The 23,546-nt window shown below is 36.0% G+C and overlaps 1 protein-coding gene across 3 annotated transcripts in view; it reads right to left on the bottom strand.

Annotated features, from left to right (window-relative positions):
• The window catches only part of ERI1 (exoribonuclease 1), a 41,738-nt gene extending 19,309 nt beyond the window's left edge, over positions 1 to 22,429 (bottom strand). For 2 of the 3 annotated variants that reach the window (XR_012502371.1, XR_006724353.2), the window contains exons 1-7: positions 22,160 to 22,429; positions 18,112 to 18,290; positions 13,179 to 13,389; positions 9,571 to 9,654; positions 8,130 to 8,239; positions 6,012 to 6,126; positions 2,232 to 2,533 (exon numbers count right to left, since the gene is read on the bottom strand). Coding sequence is in view for 1 of the 3 variants with exons in the window: in XM_010953231.3 (XP_010951533.1) it covers positions 2,291 to 2,533; positions 6,012 to 6,126; positions 8,130 to 8,239; positions 9,571 to 9,654; positions 13,179 to 13,389; positions 18,112 to 18,290; positions 22,160 to 22,267 (1,050 nt within the window). In the remaining 2 variants the exon portion in view is untranslated. Of the gene's footprint in view, positions 1 to 284; positions 2,534 to 6,011; positions 6,127 to 8,129; positions 8,240 to 9,570; positions 9,655 to 13,178; positions 13,390 to 18,111; positions 18,291 to 22,159 lie in introns of those variants that run through there. The other variant, XM_010953231.3, reaches the window with a different exon arrangement.
• Positions 22,430 to 23,546: the final 1,117 nt, after the last annotated feature.

Raw genomic sequence — 23,546 nt, 5'->3', positions numbered from 1 at the left:
AACAAACAAAAAAGCCAATTTCATAGAAACAGAACAGTGGTTGTCAAGGGCTGGGGATGGTGGAAATGGGATGATGTAGATCAAAGGATACACATTTTCGTTATACAAAGAATAATTTCTGAGGAGCTAATGTACAGCATTGTGACTACGGTTAATAATACGGTGCTGCAGACTTGAAAGTTGCCGAGAGTATATCTCAAGCATTCTTACCACCACCAAAAAACCCTAACTATATGAGGTGATATATGTGTTAATTATCTTGATCATGGTACCATTCCACAGTATGTATCAAATCATCACATTTATACTTAAATATATACAATTACATTTGACAATTATTCCTCAGCAAAGTATTAAAAAATGAGTTAGGACAGTAAAGCATCACCAGATAAAATATTTGGTTAAGCCAAAAGGATATTGAGAGCTTATAATGTTGAAGGTCTTACAGAAATACAAAACTTGGGTACGTGGCAAAAAGTAAAACAGGCAAAAAAATTAGCAGCTTGACTTAAAAACAAACAAAACACAAAGGAGGAGGGCAATGTAATATTTCTTTGCCATACTCAAGATTTCCCAACTGCAACTTCTAGCTATTTGTGAGCAACTCTAGAAGCTGGTGAGATATAAGTTTGCTGCGGCATGAACTTGAATTCTATGGTAAGGTGGCTATGCAGAAAAATCTCCCTAAGGAGTGAGACCTCCTGGCATTCAAACCTCAGTAATGATTTGCTGTTCTCTACTATTTGGCCCTGGCACAGTAACTTAGTAAGGATTTAAAGGAAATGCTTTAAAATGTCCAGTAATACTTTATGGTATACTGTATGGTGCTACTTGGGATTCACAAAAATCTTCGCATATATCCATTTCACCCCAAGAGTTTACAGTATAAACTTAAAAAATCTGGATTTCCTTGTTTTACTATAATCCATATCAGTTTGTCTAAGGGCATCACATACCCATGTGCCTTCTGTTAGCCACTTGTTATTCTTTATTATGCTGATTCTACAACTACTGCTCAAAGGCAGAAATCCATCCTTTCAAGTAAAAAACCAATAGCATTGTGTGGAGAATTCTCATACCAAGAAAAATGCCTAGTTTTCTCTTATGTATCAGGGTTGGAAAATCTCTACAAAATTAATTTGATTATATTGCATAAATCATTAAACTAAAGTAGTATCACAATTATTATTAGAAAGTAAATGAAAAGAAACAATGTCAATGAAATTGTTCTAGGAAAGCTACAGGAGGAAATCCTATTCTGAAAATATGTATTTTTAGCTTCTAGACAAGAAGAATTTTCCTTTCTCAATTCCATAAACACATTTTTGTTTTCAGAATTAGTTAAGAATTAACTATTCAACATTCAGTGGTCATTTACTATGTAAAACCAGTTTTTAATAATAAAAAACGTTAAGATATGGTAGAAAACATTACTTGACTTTATTAACCTCACATATAATGCTGAATAAAAAGGCAAAATTAAGTGGTGACCCTTAATTTTAAGTCTAATTCAAAGCATGGTCTCTTAGATTTAAGAATTAGGACAGACATATGTCTTAAGAGGGAGGGAAACCAAAACGCCAAATCCAAAAAATCCCACTGACTCATATATTATAAAGTTCAAGCTGTAGCCCTTTACTCCTTTAAATGGTATTTTCTTTTGATTTTCCATTAATCTCATCAGTAATTGAATTTTTAACCAGACCCTATAATCCATCACAAGTCTTCCAATCATGAACTGAAAAGAAATACAGGCAGATATATGTACCAAGTACTGTATGAAATTCACACTCACAGCTGAACCTCACATATAAACTCAAAAATCAAAAAGACTATGGTACTCTTAAAACCCAAAGGCTAGATAAGGCCCACCTTTCCAATCTTTTCTACATTTTAGGAAATGATCTGATCTAATGATGTTAATGCAGAAATACATTATATATTTTAACATCAGTAAGATGACCATTGAGGGGAGAGCCAAGAAACCTTTGCATTTTAAAACCAACAGGAATACACCCTGGACACCTTAAATTATAAAATTCAGTTCTAAGCAGGAACTGTTACTGTGTAACAAATACTGCTCATATCAAAAGTGCTGGTGACAAAGATTCAATATGCCCTCCCCATAGAATCTGTTCACACACATACCTATAACTGTAGTAAGATTTTAAATGTTTAAAGTGCTTAAATTTTGCACTGAAGGAATAATTCAATAAGTATTCAACTGCTACCTCTTTGTAGCAACTCCAGTTAGAGTGAATGATCCACAGACAAAAGGGCAAAAATGCTGTTATTTTCTAGAATGTGGCATTTGTGGAGCTGGAGTGCCCTCTATTGGTAGTGAAGAGGACACACTCATTAGCTGTCCTGCATGGATTTTCTCATTAACCCGGAGTTCACATCCATCCTGAAGCATTCGAACTGCTATTCGGGCAATGTTCTTAGAGTCATCAAGACCACTGTGAGGTCGCCCATCATAATCCATTCCTAGTTTTTCAAGCATTATTGTCAATTTGGTTTGGCTTCTAGGAACCTAAAAAACAAACAAAAAGCTTAGTAAATAATTCTTTAGTATTCTGTTAAGTCACTGTGAAGTGGGAAAATAAGAAGCTGAACTTACAGTAATAGTCAAATAAAGTTAGGCAAAGGACAAATACTCCTGGGTTGAATAAAGCAAATAACAAACTTCAGAGCTTTAAAAAAAATAATCTTGGGGCAGCAGAGAGGGTATAGCTCAAGTGGCAGAGCACATGCTTAGCATGCACAAGGTCCTGGGTTCAATCCCTAGTAATTCCTCTAAAAATAAATAAATAAACCTAACTACCTACCCCCCCTAATAAAAAAATCTTAATAGTTTTTGATAAAAATACATGTAAACAGATGGAATCTTCAAGACATCTCAAAAGTTTTATAATTTAACAAATCATTTATGAAAGGAAATGTATGGTTCTGAACATCTAAGTTGAAGCTCCTACCGTTTTAACCCAAACTAACTCTTTTGGGTGGTATTTTTCTGTAATGTATTATTTCACTTAACTAATTAGCATTATAATTGCTATCTATTATGAAGAGGGGGAATCTACACAGAAAAGAGCAGCCTAAGACACTGGCCAACATGAACAGACTCACAGGAAAATACTATTCTCTACTCAAACAAGCACTGGCAACTGCCTTAATGTATCTACAACCTTCTGGTCAATCTAAGATATTGCAGATGTGAAAATTATTTCATGGTTTTAGTAATTATTAATAATTATCCTTAGAAAAAGTGAATTATTCCTCTAAGTTAAAGGTTGGAGAAAAACCTCTTATATAAGAATGCATCACCATCTAGGAGCTGTAGCAAAAAAAGAACCTAAAGCTGATCAAGCCCTTACAAACTGACATGAAATTCAGAAGACAGAGGCATATCTGAAACTATAGCACACAATACAATAAGCAAAGTCTAGACCATGGGAAACTCTACAGGACATATGGCTCAGTTTCTTAAAGAAAAAACAAAAAACAAAAACAAAACCTGACTGGGACATCATGCTGTACATGACAAACTGACACATTGTAACTGACTACACTTCAATCAAAAAAAAAAAACCAATGAAAAAACCCAAAAACCCTGCTAGAGGGAAAAAGAAGGTGGGAAAGGAATTTATAAATTAAAAACCTTAAGAGACATGTTAAGCAACTGCAACCGTTAACCAAATGTGTGAACCTTATTCTGATCTTGATTCAACACACAAAGGGTAAAAGAAAACAAAATACAATATTTATGATGATTTGATGAGATCAAGGAATTATTGCTAATTTTTTTTAGGTGTGATAATGGTGTGGTGGTTACGTTTTCTAAGAGTTTTTATCTTTTGGGGGTTACATAATGAAATGTTTACAAAGCAAATGAAGTAATGTTTGAGATCTTCTAAAGAATAAGGAAAGGGGAAAGTGGGTGGGGTTAGAGATGAAACAAGGTTGGTCATGAATTAATAACTGTTGAAACTAGGTCATGAGAGTTCATTACATGTGTCTATTGTTGTATATGTTTATAATTTTTCATAACCAACTTCTAAGAAATCACAAAATGAGTAAAAAGATAAATCCACAAAAAAGGAAAAACTATTTACCAAATATAATCAAAGGACTAGTAATCCCAACAAAGATCTATAAACCAGTAACAAAAGGAAAGACGAATTTTTTGAAAATGGGTAGAAGATTTAAACAGGGTCTTTACAAAAAAAGAAATTCAAATGACTAATAGTCATAGGAAAAGGAGCTCAATTTCATGAATAATTAGGCAAATGCAAGTTACAACCTCAATGAGATAGTATCACACAACCATCTATACAAACATTTTAAATGTCTGGCAATACCAGATGTTAGCAAAGACGTGGAACAACTATAAATCCACACACTCCTCTTGTGAGAGTACAAATTGGCACAATCACTTTGGAAAACTATTTTTGCATTATCAACTAATTCCAATGATGCATTAAACCCCTAGATTTATACTCTGGAGAAACGAGTACACAAGGCATCAGAAGACATGCACTACTGTTCATAAAAGCCCCAAAATGAAAAATACCCAAATGGCCAGCCAAAGTAGAACAGATAAACTATGGTACAGTTACACAATGGAATTCTACACAGCAATAAAATAAATGAACTACAGCTACACACACAACATGGATGAATCTCAAACATAATGTTGAGGGGAAAAACAAAATAAACAATACAGCCAGTATGATGCCAATTATATCACATTTAAAAGCAGGCAAAGACCCCCTAAACTATATGGTACAAGGATCAACATATAGATATTAAAGCTATATAAAAAACAAAATGATTCCCATGACAGTAGGGATTACAGGAGCTCTGGGAGGAAGGAAGGGGGTTAAGTGGATGGAGTTTACAAGGAATTTCACTTTAAAACAATTTGTCAAACTCCACTTTTCTGTATACACAGTTCTCAATTTTTTTAAATGTTAAAACTACCCAAAAAAAAGTTTTTAAAGAAAAGCATCTTTTCTCATGAACCTACTTTAGGATGTGCTTCACCAATATGAGGTTGTAAAGGGAAAGAGAAGATGACGCAAGATCTAATACATGACAGAGAAGCAACAGAAATCTCTCAGGACGATTTTAGTACAAACAGTTCAGATTAGGGGATTAAAGCCTCCAGGAAAACAGTCTCCAAGGAAAAAAGGAAAAGAAAAAAGAAAAAGAAAACCGGCCAGACTACCTGCATGTTTTGAGTACTGAGAAGTGATTTACAGTTTGAGTGGAGAGTAACAGGGTAAGAAAACAACAAAAGAAGTCAATTTTTAGATCTGGGGAAAGGTCGTGAACACCCTCCAAAGTCATGAGAAACGTAAACACTGACTAATGATTTGATTACAAAGCTAATGTAACTAAATGAGAAAGATGCAGGGAGGGTAAGGACATGCAGGAATGGGTGGCTTTTTAATACAGCAAAATCTTCACTTTCCATTGCAGGAACTCAACAGATACCTCAAACTGAAAATTCAAGAAATAGCATAAACATATAACTTAGAAATAGGAAGGTTAATATTAGAAGGAATAGCTTTAAAAGGTTGAAAGTGTTTGCGTCAAGAACAGGAACCAGGACGGGTGAGGGCCCTGGTGGAAAACTGCCATTTGTTATCAGCCTCGCAATACTCTGTTTACAAAACTTATACTACACACATGCATTAACTTTAGTAAAATTAAAATTCAGTGGGGAGCATCTGTTCTACAATCAATATACTGAATACCCCTACAGTTTCAACCCTCTATTATTGAAGATCATATATGTGTTTGTGTATATAGTTAAATAAAAGACTGAGAGAAAATAGCTCATTTTTCTAAACTCACATGAACATAACTATTTTGGAATCTGAAAAATAACAACAAATTATATGATCTTTTTCTGTGAAGAGGACCTCATAAACCACAACTTAAGGTACATGCAAAATACAACAAATTTACCATTAAGAGCAGTATAATCAACATAGAAATCTTACCTTGTAAAAGTTTCCATATGACTTTCGAATATTGATCCACTTTTTGGCAAAAGGTGGGTATTTGAGCCTGCTTAGCCGGCACTGAATGTTCAGAAACTTACTCATATCCCATGAACTTAAATCAAAAACAGAAAAAAAAAAATTGGATTAAATAAATGCTATACTAATTCTCAAAAATGAGGATTTTAAGTCATTTTACTTGTTTTTATTTACAGGTCACTTTTCTTCCTTATAGTCATATATATAACATCAAGCTTAGAAAATTAAGCTCTCTTGCTCCAAAATAATCATGCAAAATTAAACTTCAAAAAGAAAAAGTGGAAGTCGGGTATATTAAATTTTTTTCACAAATTAATTCCTATTGGGTTCATTTTGACCATTTTTATGATTCTGATTAGCTAGGCACATCTCTTTTGTTATTTTTTAATTCTAAAATAACTACTCAGCTTACAGGTAAAGCCAGGTTTATTGTATTAGGATGTTCTTTGAGGGCATGCTTTGAAATAAAACAAAAAAAAACAAATAAATGAACAAAATACTTGAAAGAGACAAAAGCAGTTGACTGCAATTAGATCACCATTTGTTCTGCCACGGCACATGTTTCTACCACACTAACCAACCTGTGTAGTTAAGCAGAAGAACCCTGACTGTATCAAGTGGAAATTGTGTTGGTTCATACAGTCTTTCTCAGGCAAAGGGAGTCAGAATAGGAGCAATAGAAATTATAACCTTCAGCAGGAAAGAAAAAAGCTCTCAACTCAGCAGCAGTACCAGCAACAGTACTTTTAAATGTATTTTAAGAAAATTTAAAACAAGTGCCTGTCCCCAGGGTCCTCTGGCTTCTGTGCATTTGTAACATCCTCTGATGTGACTTCCACAGACCACAAGCTGCTTGCCTGGGCTGTGCAAATTATTTCTTGAGGTATTGTTTTTGTTAGTGCTCCAGGTACAAAATTGTACAGGTTTTGAATGATGTGTCTCAGAACAGGAGGTTTTTAGAGAATCACACAGTCTGTGTTATGACAGAACCACCCATGTACTTTAGCAGAAACACTGCTCATTTATGTTGCAAATCAGTAGATTTCTAAAGAGGTCCAGCAACATTTCCCCAAACTTCTATTTTTAAGCACAATTATGATGTAACTAAATTCAATGCTCTTTCCCTACTGCATGTGACAGCCTCTAAATCCTTCACATAGGCAACACCTCAGCTTTATTGTCCAACTGTCCACAGTTTGAACCAGAAGTTGATGAGGACTTTCTTCTTCAACCTTAATAGCATATGGTATAGGAGCTACCTCAGCACAATGCCTGTAATCCCTGTTTTAATCTCATCTCCCCACTTGGCTTTTCAGTTAACTAATGCTTTCAAAGCATACATGTTGAGCCCAGCATTATAGTAAACAACATGGAAGACTATCAAATAGCAAAAGTCCTTGCTCTGAAAGGATTTTTAATCTCCTTGCAAACATAAGTCTCACACACATTAAGCTTAGTTATCAGAATATTTAGTCAGATGTCAACACAAATGGTACATTATCATGGAGGCCAGATCTTCAAGAAAAGATCAACGTGAGTTGTAGTGTCTGGAGTAAAATGTGAGGTGGGCTCTGAATGATAATAAACTAGTCAAGGAAGCAAGCCTTCCAGCGGAGAGGAGAGCTGCATAAGTACAGAGAGAAAGGATAAACCATGTGATTCATGAGTCAGCCTGACTTAGAATGAAAAAGAAAAATAGCAGGTGGACTAGGCTACACAGGTAGCGAGGGATTAGATGAGAGACTTGAAAGCCAGACTGAAGAGTTTGGACTTTTCTGAGCACAGAAGTGTCCTGATAAAAAATAGTTTCAGTAAAGTCATTTTAGTTTCACACATTAATATTTCATCTTCCTCTAGTCCTCGATCAGACTGTCATTGGTACTTTCCCTCCTCTCTTTGACCCCTAGGACTCAAAATTTAACTAGGAATAAGAATGTGAATGAAAAAATACTGTCTGCTGTGCAAGACTTCAGGACCTTCAGTAAACAATATTTTTTGTGGTATTCTAAAAGTTAAATGAATAAGGACATCTTTAATCTTAAAAAGTAGATTAAAAAGATAAATTTCCTAAATACTTACCCATCTGTTAATATGGAATATTTATACTTTGTTCCTAATTCCTTCAATTTCATCCAGTCAATGACTTTTTTCAGTACCTGAGGGAAGGTATCAGCCTTGTCTACCTGATCCTGAGGATATGAAAATAAAGTCATAAAAACCAGGGTAGCTACACAGTCCCACAAAATAGCCAGACACAAACACTGTAGGGAAAGGAACAGTAAGAGAAAGTCTTATCTATGATGTTATGAATTCTTCATGGTTTCCTAGGCTAAGGTTCACCTAAAATTCCATTTATAAGATCATTAAAAATTGTTTATAATTAAGTATTAGGGACTGCTTTCAATTGAAGTATATAATCCTCCCAAAATTAAGATTTAAGATCATCCCCAGGGGTTCTCTTTTTTATGCTTCAACTTAGTGGCTTACTGATTCTCCAAAGGGGAGAAAAAGGGCAATCTCTTCTCAGCTGAAAGTGGTCTCCCTATCTCGAAGTTCCCATTTCTCCAAAACATACACACATCTTCCTAAAGGGTGAATCTGACCCATCACATCGCTTTATACTTAAAATCCTCCAAACATTCCCCAAGGCTTTCAGTACAAAAAGACACACAAGTCTCCTCACAATCGAGCTTGCCTCTGACATGAGCTTTATTTGCGACCACTTTCTTACTAGCCCATAATACACCTGAACCATCCAGAACTACCAACATGTAGTTCTGCCCTTCGCATCTGACATGCCCAGTCATTCTTTTCCACTTATTTACCTGTCATGACTCAGCCCAAGTTCACCAACTTGAGTTTTCCCAGGACAGCCCTCCCATTACATAGGGAGCTCTTCCTATAGATGCCCATGACACCCTGATGAAACACTGACTGACTTGCAGACTTCCTGACCACACTGCAGCGACTGGTTTACTCTGTCCCCTGACTTACAGACTGTTAAGTGAGTGAAGAGAGAGACTGCCTTGACCATCTTCATATCCCTCGTACCTTGGCAAATACTACAGCAAGCACTGACATATTTGTTGAATGAGTGATTGAGTGAATAAAGGAACTAAGTAAATGAACAAAGGGCCTACCACATTAGAATACAACCAAAAATCAGAGACCTAAAAAAAAAAAAAAGTAAGCTACATATGAAGTCAGGTTGTAAACAGATACACTTTAAAACTTTATCACCAAGTTCAACATGGTAACATTTACTTCACTAATGCTCCAAACAAGTGCAATGTTCAGATTCATCATAACAATTCCTTAAAAAGAAAGGTTGAAAACAATCTTACCCGGTATAAAAAAATGTGCTTTTCTATCTTTTAAATACTGTAATATGAAAGATCTTAACCAAGCAAGGAAAGCATCACATTAAATTGTATACAACAATAATTTTTGAAACTATAAAATGAATCCCCAATTTCAAAACTACTTCCAAACTCTAGAAAAAAGAACACAGAATTATAACCTGAGTAATTCCAGTTAGATTGATGCAGAAGTCAGAAAGCTGTGTGTTGATCTCTGGTCTCACATACTGCTGAAATGTATCTTCCTACAAGGGAAGGACAGCAAATTAAAGTATTTTCTATGACTTAAGATACATGATACATAATACATGACAAAGTCAGCCACATAAGACTATAATCCTATAGGTGCTCACGTCATGAACCTTTCCAGAGTTTTAACAATTTAAAGATAATGTCCTATTCCAAAGTGCTCTAATTTTTTAATTAAAAAAAATAGGTTTCATAATTTTAAAAATTTTAAGATAAAACAAGTATCTGAAAGCAAGTCTTCAAACCAAAGTTTAAATAAACATTTTCCAGAGGAGCAAAATGCTGATGATTTTGTTTATAATGTTTTGAAACGGCAACCTCTACTTCAAGATACTAAGAGTTTTTTAAATAATGAAGTATTTTGAAGAAATGTCAGTCTTCAGTTATAACAAATTAGCTCAGATGACTGTTCTTTCATATACTCCTGAATAGTCTTTATTTCTATATTATGATTCCATTAAACATGAATTCTGAATAGTCAAAGCATAACTATATGGCATGTAGTAGTATAAACAGCAATAATACTACTACACATTTTAGCAATGTTTAACCTCTTCAAGAAGCTTCCATGCTTGTCTTATTTTATGCTCACAACAATCCTGTGGACTCAGTAAGGACAGTATTCTTATCACCAGGCTCAGGTCTCTAAGTACTTTTTCCTCTAGCCCAATGCTACCTCCCTAAACCAGATCACACTAAGTCACTTGTTAAAAACTAAGGACAATTTTAAAGCCTGAAGATTTACCGGCAGCAATTATCAACATTAGGCAGTTATGGAGAAAAAGACAAAAGAATATTCCTTACAGAAAATTTAAAAATTAAGAAAAATAAGTTTTTATGAAGTTCTTTTTACACACTAGCGTATTAAGCAGATGAATTATCAACAGTTACTAACAACTGTAAAAGAGTAAAAGAACAACAGAACGTCAAAAGTTATAGATGTTCTTTATTTACCAAACATACAGCAAAAGGAAAAATTTTACTTAACTGAATCTCATAGGTAAATAAACTCTATATTCTTTTAAGTATCAGTATTTTGTTTCATAATTTTAGATGAACATCTTTCAAAAATATGTTGCAACTTCCTTTACCATTACAAGCAGGTAATACTAGGTACGACACTAACAAAATTTTGTTATGTAATACTTTTAACAGAATGATGCAACAGAGAACTATGCATTCATTGACTATTTAAAAATCATTTAAATAAATTACATAGTAAGTTAAAAGGTGATGAGGGGTCTTAAAAACAGAGTAGATAAGAGGGATCAGAAACACTGGGGGGGGGGGAGGTGTTCAAGCTGCACTACTGAACGGAGAACCAGTCATGCTTTATTTAGAAGGCAAGGTTAAGGAAGACCTCGAAGTAAGGAAGAGGGGATGAGAGGGAAGAAGGGAATTAGCAGCAAGACCTCTGAAGGAAAGGAATTTGAGCTAAAGCCCTGGGAGGTAAAGGGGTGGAGAAACAGCAAGTAGGTCAATATGACGCAATCCAAGGCAAGAAGAGGCCAGGTCATATATGGAATATGACTTTTATTCTGAGTTAAATGGGGAGCCATAGAAGAGTTGTGAGCAGAAGAGTAAAATGATCCGACTTCCTGATTTCCTAAGGATCAGTCTGGCCACTACATTGAGAATTGGCTACAGGGAACAAGCACAGACCAGACCAGTTAAGTGGTGAATGCAGTAAATCCAGACAAGAAATCAGTGGGACTCAAACTATAGAGTCATAGCAATTCTCTTAAGTGACTGGGTTCTGGATATATTTTGAAGACAAGAGTCGCTGCTGGTCTGGATGTGTGATGATGTGAGAGAAACAGAGGAGTCAAGGATGACTCCAAGGTTTCGGAACCGAGCAATGAGAATACAGAATTGCCAGCCTTCAGCTAGCCTTGAAGCTAAAACAGGCTGAGGATAAATCTAATCTGGGACACATTAAGATGTCTGTTAAGATGTTCAAGTAGAAATGTAAAGTAAGCAATCTGGATTTGGGAAAGAGGACAAGGCTGGAGATACGTATTTGAAAGACATTAGCATTCAGTTCCTAAAAGCCATGGAACTCGATGACAGATGAGATCATTAAGGGAGAGGATCTACATAGAGAAGAGGATCTGGGATTGAACATAGGGCATCTTGTTTTAGGAAGCTGGGAAGAGCAACCAGCAAAGGAAACTGTGAAGGAACACCCAGTGAGGCTGGAGAAAACGCTAGAGAATGAGGTGTACTGGCAGTCACTTGAATAAAGTGCTTCCAGGAGAGTGGTCAATTCGACCAGGGCTCAGGTGAAGGTTAAAGATGACTCGAGGAGTGATCTTAGTGGAATGATGGCATGGACTACATAACTTAAACCTAGTCATGTGGGTTTAAGAGAGAATGGGAGGAAACAGAGACAGAAGTTTATATAACTTTTTCAAAGAAATCTGCTGTAGAGGAACAAAGACATGGGGTAGCTGGCACGGAAGTGGGATCAAGCGAAGGCTTCTGATTATGTGAAAAAGAACAAGTCTGTATGTGATGGGAACAATATAGTAGAAAGCAAGAAATCACTCATGTCTAATTGAGGGAAGAGAATGGTGAGAGCAATGTCCTTGAGTGAGAGAGAGGATGTAGGATCTAGTGAGTTATACAAGATGATTTGCCTTCATTACTGTCATTTTCCCCTTCTAATTTATTGAGGTTTAATCTGCTTTGGACAAGGAAATTATATAAATAGGCTGATTAAGAATATAACTAAACGAAGCTTCAAACAACACACAGAAACAATTCTATGTATTTTAAAACACAAAGCCTTTTTATACTTATCCCCAGTGTGCTGGTGGCAACTACGGATACCACAGAAATAACTCCTGGATATATGAAATGTTATGATACATCCTTGTTCAGATTTTATAAGGCAAGCGGTATCATAATTTGGAGGATATCTGCTGAGATCCTGAACAAATAGTGCACTGGTGAAAATATCTAAAGCATATATTTCATATGGCTTAGAAGCCAAGGTTCTAAGTCATTTCCCCCAAAAGCATTTCACCAGAAAGATAACCAGTTCTAAGTTTAAGGGTAATTTCTGTATATTATCATTTTTTAGAGATCAGAGTACACATTAGTCTACTGCAGTAGTTCTCAACCCTGACTGCGTATCAGCTGAGATGCTTTTGATGCCGGGGCCCTACCACAGTACAAGCGGATCAGAATCTCTGGGATGAGGGCCAAGCAGCAAGCCAAGTTTTTTTTTTTTTTTAAATCCCCAGGAGATTCTGATGTCCAGTCAGATACATGTTCTAAGCAAAGAGAAAAAAACACTATAATTTTAGCTACTGGAAAAGGAGAGCAGCAGACTCTGAAATTATTTGATTACAGCCTTTCTATTAATGAAGCTGATCAAAAGTATGCAGTCAGAGCAAAAACCCCCTCTTTGGAATTCTAATTCTAGCTAAAACAGCAAATTGGACCTTCCACCTTACTAGCTAACCTCAGACTAGCTGCTGCTAAAAGTAAAATTTAAATATAACAATTCACTTACTATTTCTAAGGTATGAGTGTTCAGTAAAACAACAGGAAATTCAATTATTTCATGTATGAACTCAGGCGGGTTACCCTCTTCACAAGTGGCTTCAAAGTCAATAATACAAATGTAGTCATAGTAACTGTCAACACAATTGTCCTCTTTCAACATCAGCTTCTGCTTCTTGTAATAGTTTTTCAGTCTCTTCTTTAGTACATCCTTTACACCTCTAAGAAAAATAAGAATAAAATTAACACAGGCAAACTTTACAGGCAAGAATCTGAACTCTTACCTGTTGGCACTTGGTTGAACAATGCCAGTCACAGCATAATTTAGAAAATGTTAGCTAAAATAAATGTAAAGAAAGCAAGATGCAAAGTTAAGTCAGCAAAGAGCTAATTAAAATAGAACATTTAATACAACATCAATATTTTCCTTCACAAGTTTACTTCACTTTTGTAGTACAGTATATAAAATACATATTGGTCTTTCAAACCATAAGCCTTGTTAGCATACACCACCTATACAGCCCTATTGCCTTACATATTAAGATGAAGTACATGATACGAAACTGAAATTAATACTGAATTATTTTACTGATCAAATACAAATTTAAGAGAATGAAAATTCAGGTAAATTAAATATGATGTGCTCTTTCCTTTCTTTTGGCTTTTTTAAGTGAGACAACTAAAAAAATCCACATGAATATGAAAGCATTATAAGCTTAGTATATAAAGTTGAATGTTAGCTATTTAACTAGGAAAACTAATTTAGGAGATACCCTAGAATAAATACCATGTCCAGAAGAACACTGTCATAGATTCTTTTTTTTTAACATTATTTTATTAGTCATTTTACAATGTTGTGTCAAATTCCAGTATAGAACGTGATTTTTGTTATGCATGACCATACATATATTCATTGTCACATTTTTTTCGCTGTGAGCTACCACAAGATCTTGTATATATTTCCCTGTGCTATACAGTATAATCTTGTTTATCTATTCTGCACATGCCTGTCAGCATCTACAAATTTTGAACTCCCAGGAGATTCTTAATTGAAAGTAGATTTCTTAATTTACCAAGGGTAGAATATGATTTAGGAGATTTCAGTTTTACAAGTATTTTTTTTTTTAAATGTTCCATAAATGGGAGGTGGGGAAAGGCTGATCTAAATGGGTAACAATGGTGGGTAATGGCAGTCATGTTTGTCAAACAGTATATATACTTCTTCAAAAAATCAAAAGTCACACCCATTACTTAGACCTCCTTCTTTGTTACTAGGCTGAGTCCTATAGGGGTTTGAAAATACAAATGGTAGTAAAAATAAGAGGATCTAAATTGTACTTGGTATGTAGTGACAAGGAAGACATTTTGGTCACATCACCAACTAGTAACTATTAGAAAAAATGTTTCTAACCTTTTGTTTTCCTTTCTAAACTACCACTAAAAAGGAATCTTATCCATGAAAAATCCAGATAATTAACCAGCTATTTGTTTTAAGACAAAATGTCTTAATACGTTTATTTGCTTGAGATTTTCCAAATCACCAAAATCTAGGAAGGAAACCCCCTAACTCCTTTCATATTAAGGTTCTGTGAGTGACGTCTGTGTGTCATGTAACAACTTTGGATTGCTTTGTTTTAATTTCTTCTCTTTCTTTCTTTTTGGAGAAACTGTATTCTACTAAAGGTAAAATTTTATTTACTAAAAGATTGTGTTTCTGTAATCCTAATGGCAACCCAAATACATAACCAGCTGCTCCAGAGAGAAACCTGCATCTTTAACATCTCCCTTGCCTCCCCATATCTTAAGGATCACCATTTCTGCCAAATTCCAACTCAGACAAACATTCAGAATCTGGTTCTCCTGAATTCTATCCAGCAGGGCTCCCATTAGCCTTTGGGACTAGGCACACGACTCCACTATCATAGCTCTCCTCTTCATTCTTTATCTTGCTCAAGAGCTAAGCACTAGTGCCAATTTCCTGTTCAAATACCTTCAGTGGCTCACTTCTGCTTTACGAGGTAAAATGTAGACTTCAGCACAGAGTTTCTTCACCACTTGGCTATCACCAATCATTTCAGCATCATCTTCAGATGCTTCCCCTTCCCTACAGTATGTCACATACTACAGACAAAACATAATACAAGCCATTTCTTGAAATGTGGAACCATTTCATATTCCATAACTTTGGCTGTACAAACAAAAAGCAAGATCATGTAGCAGAAAACAAACAAGCAGAAATCAGGAGTCTGGTTTCTTTGTGTCTAATATAACTTCCCTCCCTTTTCTGTTTTAAATCAATTCAAATGTCACCCCCTTAATTCCTGAGGCAGACTCTCTTCTGTATTCTTATGATGTACTTGGCCAGACCTCCAATATAGCACTGGTCACTCCGTATTGTGATAATTGGTTTGTAGATTTTCCCAAAGACTGAGCTTCCCAAAATAGGGAATAGGTCTGTTTTACCTTTATTACCTAGTTAAGTGCTTACAATTCAGTAAAAGTTTGTTGACTAAATGTATAAACATACATCTAAATTTCTAGCTCCATGTAAGTTGGGAGTAAGCAACTTATCTTCACACCTAGGAAGGACAAGAATTTTGCTCAGAAAATCTTAAGTAGGCTACAGGCTGTATTTTCATAATAGGAAAAGATGGGGGAAAGAAGGTAACATTTTTCTTCATAAATTATGGAGTAAGACAATCCAGAAGGGAAAAAAAATACACATATGTTCTTGTGAAAAGCAGTGAAGCTTTATTTTAAAGCAAAGAGGAGGAATACCACACTTATAAGATAATAAAGAGATCCCCAAACAGTAAGTTTTCCTTTACTATGTGTAGCCAATTTTCTTTTCTTGATGCCTGGCAATTCTCTTATATATCAAAAATCCACATGTTTTTCTGGATTCCAAAGGTCATTCCTGCCCATATCCCAAGTCAAAATAAAATGATTTGTTTTGCAAAAAATTTTGCACACATACATACACTCACACTGAGTTGGCTAAGTTGCACTGTTTTCTCAATCAATATACAGTTAATGTTTACTCTCATTCTGCACATTTTTAGAAACTAAAACAGAAGAAAAAAATATTTCCTGGTAGGTGAAAGTTTTTTTTCCTCTAATTTTCTGGTTTCAAAGAAACTCTTTTTATAAAAATAATACAAATGAACAAAATAAAAGGAAAAACATTCAATCTCATTAACAGGGTATAATTATCCATCAACCAAGTGATCAACTAAAAAAGAAATTTAAACATATTTGGTATAAAAAGATAGATAGCCCTATACATTCCTGGTAGATTATCAAAATATTCATAGGCTTTAACTCAGCAATCTTAGTCTATCATCAAAAAGATTGACAGAAAAGACAGTCTCTTCAGCAAGTGGTGTTGGAGTAACTGGACACCTACATGTAAATCAATGAAGTTAGAATACTCCCTTCACACCATACACAAAAATACACTCAAAATGGCTTAAATACTTAAACATAAGACAAAACACTACAAACCTTTTAGAAGAAAACATAGGCAAAACACTATCTGACATAAATCTTAGCAATGTTCTCCTAGGGCAGTCTACCCAAGCAATAGAAATAAAAGCAAAAATAAACAAATAGGACCTAATTAAACTTACAAGCTTTTGCACAGCAAAGGAAACCGTAAGCAAAACAAAAAGACAACCTAAGGAATGGGAGAAAATATTTGCAAAAGATGAGACTGACAAGGGCTTAATTTCCAGAATATATAAACAGCTCATACAACTTAATAAGAAAAAAACAAACAACCCAATCCATAAATGGGCAGAAGACCTAAACAAGCAATTCTCCAATGAAGACATACAGATGGCCAACAGGCACATGAAATAATGCTCAATACCACTAATTATCAGAGAAATGCAAATCAAAACTACAATGAGGTATCACCTCACACCAATCAGAATGGCCATCATTCAAAAATTCACAAACGATAAATGCTGGATAGAGTGTGGAGAAAAGGGAACCCTCCTACACTGTTGGTAGGAATGCATTTGGTGCAGCCATTGTGGAGAACAGTATGGAGATTCCTCAAAAAAGAGACTTACCATATGATCCAGTAAGATACATGCTCACTCCTGGGCATATATCCAGAGGGAATCTTAATTCAAAAAGATACATGCACCCCAATTTTCATAGCAGCACTATATATAAGAGCCATGATATGGGAACAACCTAAATGTCCATCAAAAGATGACTGGATAAAGAAGTTGTGGTATATTTATATATATGACAGAATTCTACTCAGCCATAAAAAATAATAAAATAATGCCATCTGCAGCAACATGGATGGAGCTGGAGATTGTCTTTCTAAGTGAAGTAAGCCAGAAAGAGAAAGAAAAATACCATGTATTACTTATATGTGGAAACCAAAAAAAAAAAGACTAACTTATTTACAAATCAGAAACAGATTCACAGACATAGAAAACAAACTTATGGTTACAAGAGGGGAGGAGGTAGGAAGGGAAAAATTGGGAGTTCAAGATTTGTAGATATTAGCTAATATGTATAAAATAGATAAACAACAAGTTCATACTGTATAGCACAGGGAACTATATTCGGTATCCTGTAACTTACGGTGAAAAATATGAAAACAAATATATGTATGTTCATGTATGACTGAAGCATTATGCTGTACACTAGACATTGACACAACATTATAAACTGATTATACATCAATAAATATATGTATATACACACACAATAAAAGACAGAAATAATCAGAGTCACACAAAGATTCATGTATAGGAATGTAATTATAACTGTTACTTGAATGACTAATAATGGTTATTATTATTAATAACTGGTTATCTCTTTATGGTAGGATTATAGATGATTTTTAATTTTTCAGTGTTTTCAAGATTTTCTATAAGCATATACTACTTTCATAATTTTAAAAAGTTATTTTTAATTACCTGGTTTCAAGCTTGAACTCTGAAAGTTTAGCTCTGAGCTCTTCCTTACTCATTCTATTAATGCAACCATTCGTAATAGCAATCTCTTTGTAGACTGGGTCACTGAAATCACTTGCATTGGAGGTAATGAACTTAGATCCTTTTGTTTCTTGTCCATCAAGTCTACATCGCTGCTTTTTCTATCAAAATAAATAAATAAATAGTTTATAATTAGTACAAACATCTTAAAGATTCAAACTCCTGTGGCCTCTTCATGCTATATGTTCAATAAGTGCATGGGAAGAAGAAAGATGCGTTTCCAATACAATTTATCCTGCTCTCTTCTGAGTCATGAGGTTTCTTACAGGAAATGAAGCTAAGTAAAAAGAACTCTGGTGTTAGGAGTCAGAGCAACCTTGGTTCAGAACCCCAGCTGACTTTGGGTAGTTACTTATTAGCCTCTGATTTTCAGTTTCCTTGTCTATAAAATAAGGTATCATAATAATTGTCTCAAATGGCATTTGGTACTTGGTGGTAATGATAAATAGTACTGGGGCAAGATTATTATAAGGATTAAATGACATTAAGTATATCAGACTCCTGATACCATACTCATCATGGCTTTTAATAAATGGTAACTTACTACCATCATAGACTGTAGATCAGATCTTTTCACAAACAATATTCTAAAATTTACAAATGAACTAATTTTTAAATAAACTTTTACATTATGCATGTATAAGTCAGTGCCTTCCTGAGAATTTTTTAACCGGACTTTGTTTCACAAAGTTAACAGGAATTAGCCAATATAAAAACAAAATGGACCAGAAATCTGACTCAAAACTTGCTAGTACCCAAAACAAAGAAGGAAATATCTTGTTTAAAAACACACAATTTCCAAAAGTTACATGTATAGCAGTTATTCAGGAGAACTATCATTACTGTATTATAAAACTTTCCTCCTTTTTAAAAATCAAAATCCATGTTAAGAATTATGATAAAAAACATAATTTGACTCTAATCATGCCATAGGTGTCCCCAAATTAATAATATGTTTAATTCCAAAAATTCATTTGTAAGTTATTTTCCACATGCAATGTTACAAATATTAGGTATGTTCCAGAATTTTCAGAAACACTTTGGTACCAGCAATCCATACTAAAGTTTGTTAACTTAGTCATAATTTACCACATTGTTCCCATGGGAACTTTAATTACAGATTAAGGCAGGATAACCATGGACAGGCCATAGTCCCTGCGTCAGAACTGATCCTGATGGTTCAGGGACTATTTCTCACTCTAAGCTCTCAATTTAATGCAACACACATTTAGCAGATACTGTGCCAGAATACTTAAGAATTACTCACTCCCATCTCCTCTAAGGAAGAGGTCAGCAATTCCAATGTGTGAATTTCCCATAAACTGAAGAATAACTATATTGAAGTTCCTTGCTGACAAACGTTTAGAAAACTTTATTACACCGATCTTTGACTAAAGATAAGAAAATAATTAGCTTTCAATAATATATTAAATTTACGATGCCTGGCTACTTTATCATTAGAATTTAATCAGGGTTCCTAATTTATCCTTTGTCTTTACAGTTACAGTGAATTTTAAATCATTCATTTTCAATCATGTTAAAATTTAGGTCAACAAGTTAGTAACAGGTTGTCTACCAAAACAGATGTGTTACTCAGCTTAAGAAAATTTTCTCTTTTGCTAAACGTTCTCTCTGATTCACTTGCTTAATTCTCATCTAGAATTGTAGCTACAAATATTACCCAACAGTAACACTTAGGCCTCTTCTAGATATGCTATAAATCATGAATTCTATAAAGAAAACTCTGCCTCCTCTCCTGAGTCCAACTCTAGCCCTCTTCCTTCAGTGAAGTCCAGGACACAGTCAAAGGCCAGTTCTCACAAATCTCATTCTACACTAACAGTTTCCAAAGAAGGTTGCTCAAGACAATCCATAAGGGGCAGAAAGAAAATATTAAAAACCCTGCATGTGTTACTCATTCACAAAAATACAAAGTTAGTTTACTAAATACATGGATTGATAATGGCACCCTCCCCAATGTCTATGTCCATCTGTCACATGTCATAGAAAGTATTGGCCATAGAATGAGGAAAGTGGGGATGGACTCCACAGTACAGGGAGGAATATTCACCTTCATGGTACTGTGACCTTTTGCAATTTTCAAGTGTCCAGGTAAATGGTTGCATGTTTTATATTATCCCAAATGAGAGAATCTTTACAAAATGGAAGTGACCATGAAAATCTTTTATACCAAGCAGTGGCTTACTGATTATCTTGTGGCAAAGTACTTAAAAGTGTTGTTGAACTTACAGATGGGTTACATATTTTCTTTTACAAAGAAGTGTTCCAAAATTGCTGTCATCTTCTGTGATGAGAAAGGGACTAATACCTCTATCCTTAAGTTTTTTTTTTTTAATAAACACAATTTATTTCAAGATGAAAGAAAATATGTTTTAACAATAACTCAGAAAGTAACTACTTACCAAAAGAAACCTTTTCTGTGGCAAGAACATTTTGAAAACGGATGTTTTGAAAATGTTTCATTATACTGAACAAAAAAAATCTGTGCATTACCTATTATAAAAAAAGTCTCTGCAGCATTGCACTAAAAAACAAACAAAAACCTTAGAAGCAGAAGTAAACTTAATTGAAATCCTTCCAAGAATTCTGATGAAATTTGAACCTACTTGATTAAAAATATAAAAATGCAACCCCTATTAATAGTTTACAAAAACAACTGCCATTGGGGATAAAGAATATTTACTTAGCTGAATTCCAACAAAATATTTTGCTTAATTGAGCCTGGAGAAAAAAAAAAAAAAAAACCTCCAACAACACGTTTTTGACAAATGTCAGTCACTAAAACCAACTAGGAAAATAGACCCAGGACTTAAGTCACTATATCTCAGTTTTAAGACTTTAAAATATAATGAAGCGTATTCAATCACACTTCTCTTATTAAAAATTAACTTTGAAAAACGATTTTTAAATCAAGTTACACGATGTTATTGACAGCATGTCACATTTAAGAGGGAGGTCGGGTGGAAGAGTGGGTCTTTGGAGAGAAGGGCTATGAGGGCCTCTTTAAAAGTAATATCATAACGCAAATGAGATAACTATGCGAAGACCCAAGGGAAGAGCATGTAGGGCAAAGGAAGTTTGCTTAACAAGAAAGACCACCCACCATAAAACCGAGGTTGTTGGGGACTGAGAGCAAAAGGGAAGAGCTGAATGAGACGCAGTTAGCAATGCAGGAAGGAGCCAGGTCCTATGAGCTGCAAACTGAAGATCCAGTCAGATTCAAGTTACCAAAAGATCATTCTAGCTGCTACTTGAAGAACTGGCTGTAGATGCAAAGAGCACGAGCTAGAAAGCCTCTTGCAAGAATCCACTCTATGAGGTGCTCAGCATTTGTTATTCATGGAAAATGACTAATTTTGGTATTAGATTATTTACAGTACGCAACGCTGGTCAACAATAACTGTATCTGCAAAGAAGATGAATACAGAAGTTTTAAGACTATTTTTACAACTTTGCCGCCGTAACTAGGATCTACCAGTGTCAAAATCATTAAGAATATCAGTCATACACTGTTCCACATTAAGCAGGAGTTAACGGGCAAAAATCAGAGACACGTCTCCAGCTAACAAGCACAAGCACCTTCTGCCAAGGCTGGGAGACGGGCTTAAAGGTCTTAAGAAGAGACATACCTAGAGAAAAGATTTTTAAAAACATATACTACCAATTACAGATTAGAGCTACACAGAATGACAATAGTAACCGTGTGCTCAGAATGTTTAGGGCAGAATTTCCACTCAGAACTTCTAAAACTGCAACGTACTTCTCGTCTGGACTATTTACTCACTTTCAGAGAATCACTGGGACCAGAGGGAGCTCAATGACAACTACCCCGAGTAAAGGCTCCGGGAGCTGGGGACAGGGACGGCGGCCAGGGTTGGAGCTCCAGGGAACACAGGCTGTGGTTTCTGTGGAAAACCCTAGAAGAAAGGGGCGCGCGGCAGGCTCTCACCTCAGGATTCTGATGCTGCGGCTCCTCCCCGCACTCCGACCCCGGCGACCGGTGCCGCGCGGGAGCCACGGCCTCGCCGCCGGGCTGGTGGCTCTGCTCATCCTCCATGACGGGTGTCACGGAAGAAGAGAGCTGCTAGAGCGCTCCACTCACTCACTCTCACTCGGCCAAGCCCGAAAGCCTCGCCTTTCTCCGCTGAAAAATTACCGGGCTCGCGTTCCCGCGGCGGCGGCCACACAAACTCTAGCAAACACCTCCCACTTCCGGGAGCGTGAGGCGTCCGCACGCCGCGCAGGCGCAGTGAGCCGGCGTGCAGAACGCGAGCGCCTCGGAGGACGAGGGCGGGCGGCGTGGGGGAGGGAAGGAGGTGCGCGCGCGGGAGAGACAGGTTGGGAGCTTCCCGCGCGGAGCTGAGGATACGCAAGCGTCGGGCTCTATCTAGTCCCTGGAGGATTCCACTAGAGGAAATGACCAGTGCCATCTCCTTAGAAGAATACAAGGAGTACCACAGAGAGAGGTGAATTTTAAACATAGCAAATAGCATTTATAAATCAATCTGCATTTTCTATAAGGCATTTAAGACGTCCGCGTCTGGACAGGAAAAAGAAATGGATCCGGATTTATTGAAAAACTGAACAAAGTGTGTGAAACAACTGTTTTCAGACATTGGACAGTAGACAGTTCCGGGCATTTGTACCTGAGAGAAAAGAAACTAACGGGGTGGGCCCTGTATCTCCCTGGCTTTCTGCCCAGAGGCAGTGTCCAGCTTGCAGGTACCAGGGGAGCTCAAACACAGCCGAGGGTCTCGCCGACAAGCCGGAGGACTTGTTGAGTTGAGAAGACAGGAACTGGATTTAGGGCACATGGGGAGGCCAGGTTGGTTGGAATTTATGAGGCGGAGTTCTTAAAGAGCTTCAGGAATCTGTTTACGAGTACCGCTGCATCTGTGGCTGAATAAAAATCAGTGAATATGTCCTGTGAAACTGCACAAGGCCAGGAAAAAACAATTATTGGGGAGCAGTAAGCCAGATAATTCTCAGAGCTCACACAGGACTAGGAATCCTTTGCGTTCCCTGCAGCCAGAGTGGAGAGACTGCTGAATACAGTTGGTGAGGGGAATATGCTGTAGAGACCCCAGAAGTGCCATGCCTTAGTAGTGAGGTAAACTAACCCTAGACTCTGGCGTCTAAAGGAAAAGCTATGCAGACCCTTAAGAAGCTTCAAGACAAGCCCTGATAGGCTCAAACTGCTCAATAAAGTAACCTAATTGCCTGCCAAAACAAAGTCTAATACTCTAAAAAACTAGGGCAAAATCCAGGACTTAATAACATTAAATTTAAAATATCAGGCATCCAGTCAAAAATTAACAGACATGCCAAATAAAAAG

Source organism: Camelus bactrianus, chromosome 26 (genome assembly GCF_048773025.1).
Source record: "Camelus bactrianus isolate YW-2024 breed Bactrian camel chromosome 26, ASM4877302v1, whole genome shotgun sequence".
Lineage (NCBI taxonomy): Eukaryota > Metazoa > Chordata > Mammalia > Artiodactyla > Camelidae > Camelus > Camelus bactrianus.
The sequence above is the reverse complement of the archived record's forward strand: the minus strand, read 5'-3'. Positions and strand labels throughout refer to the sequence as shown.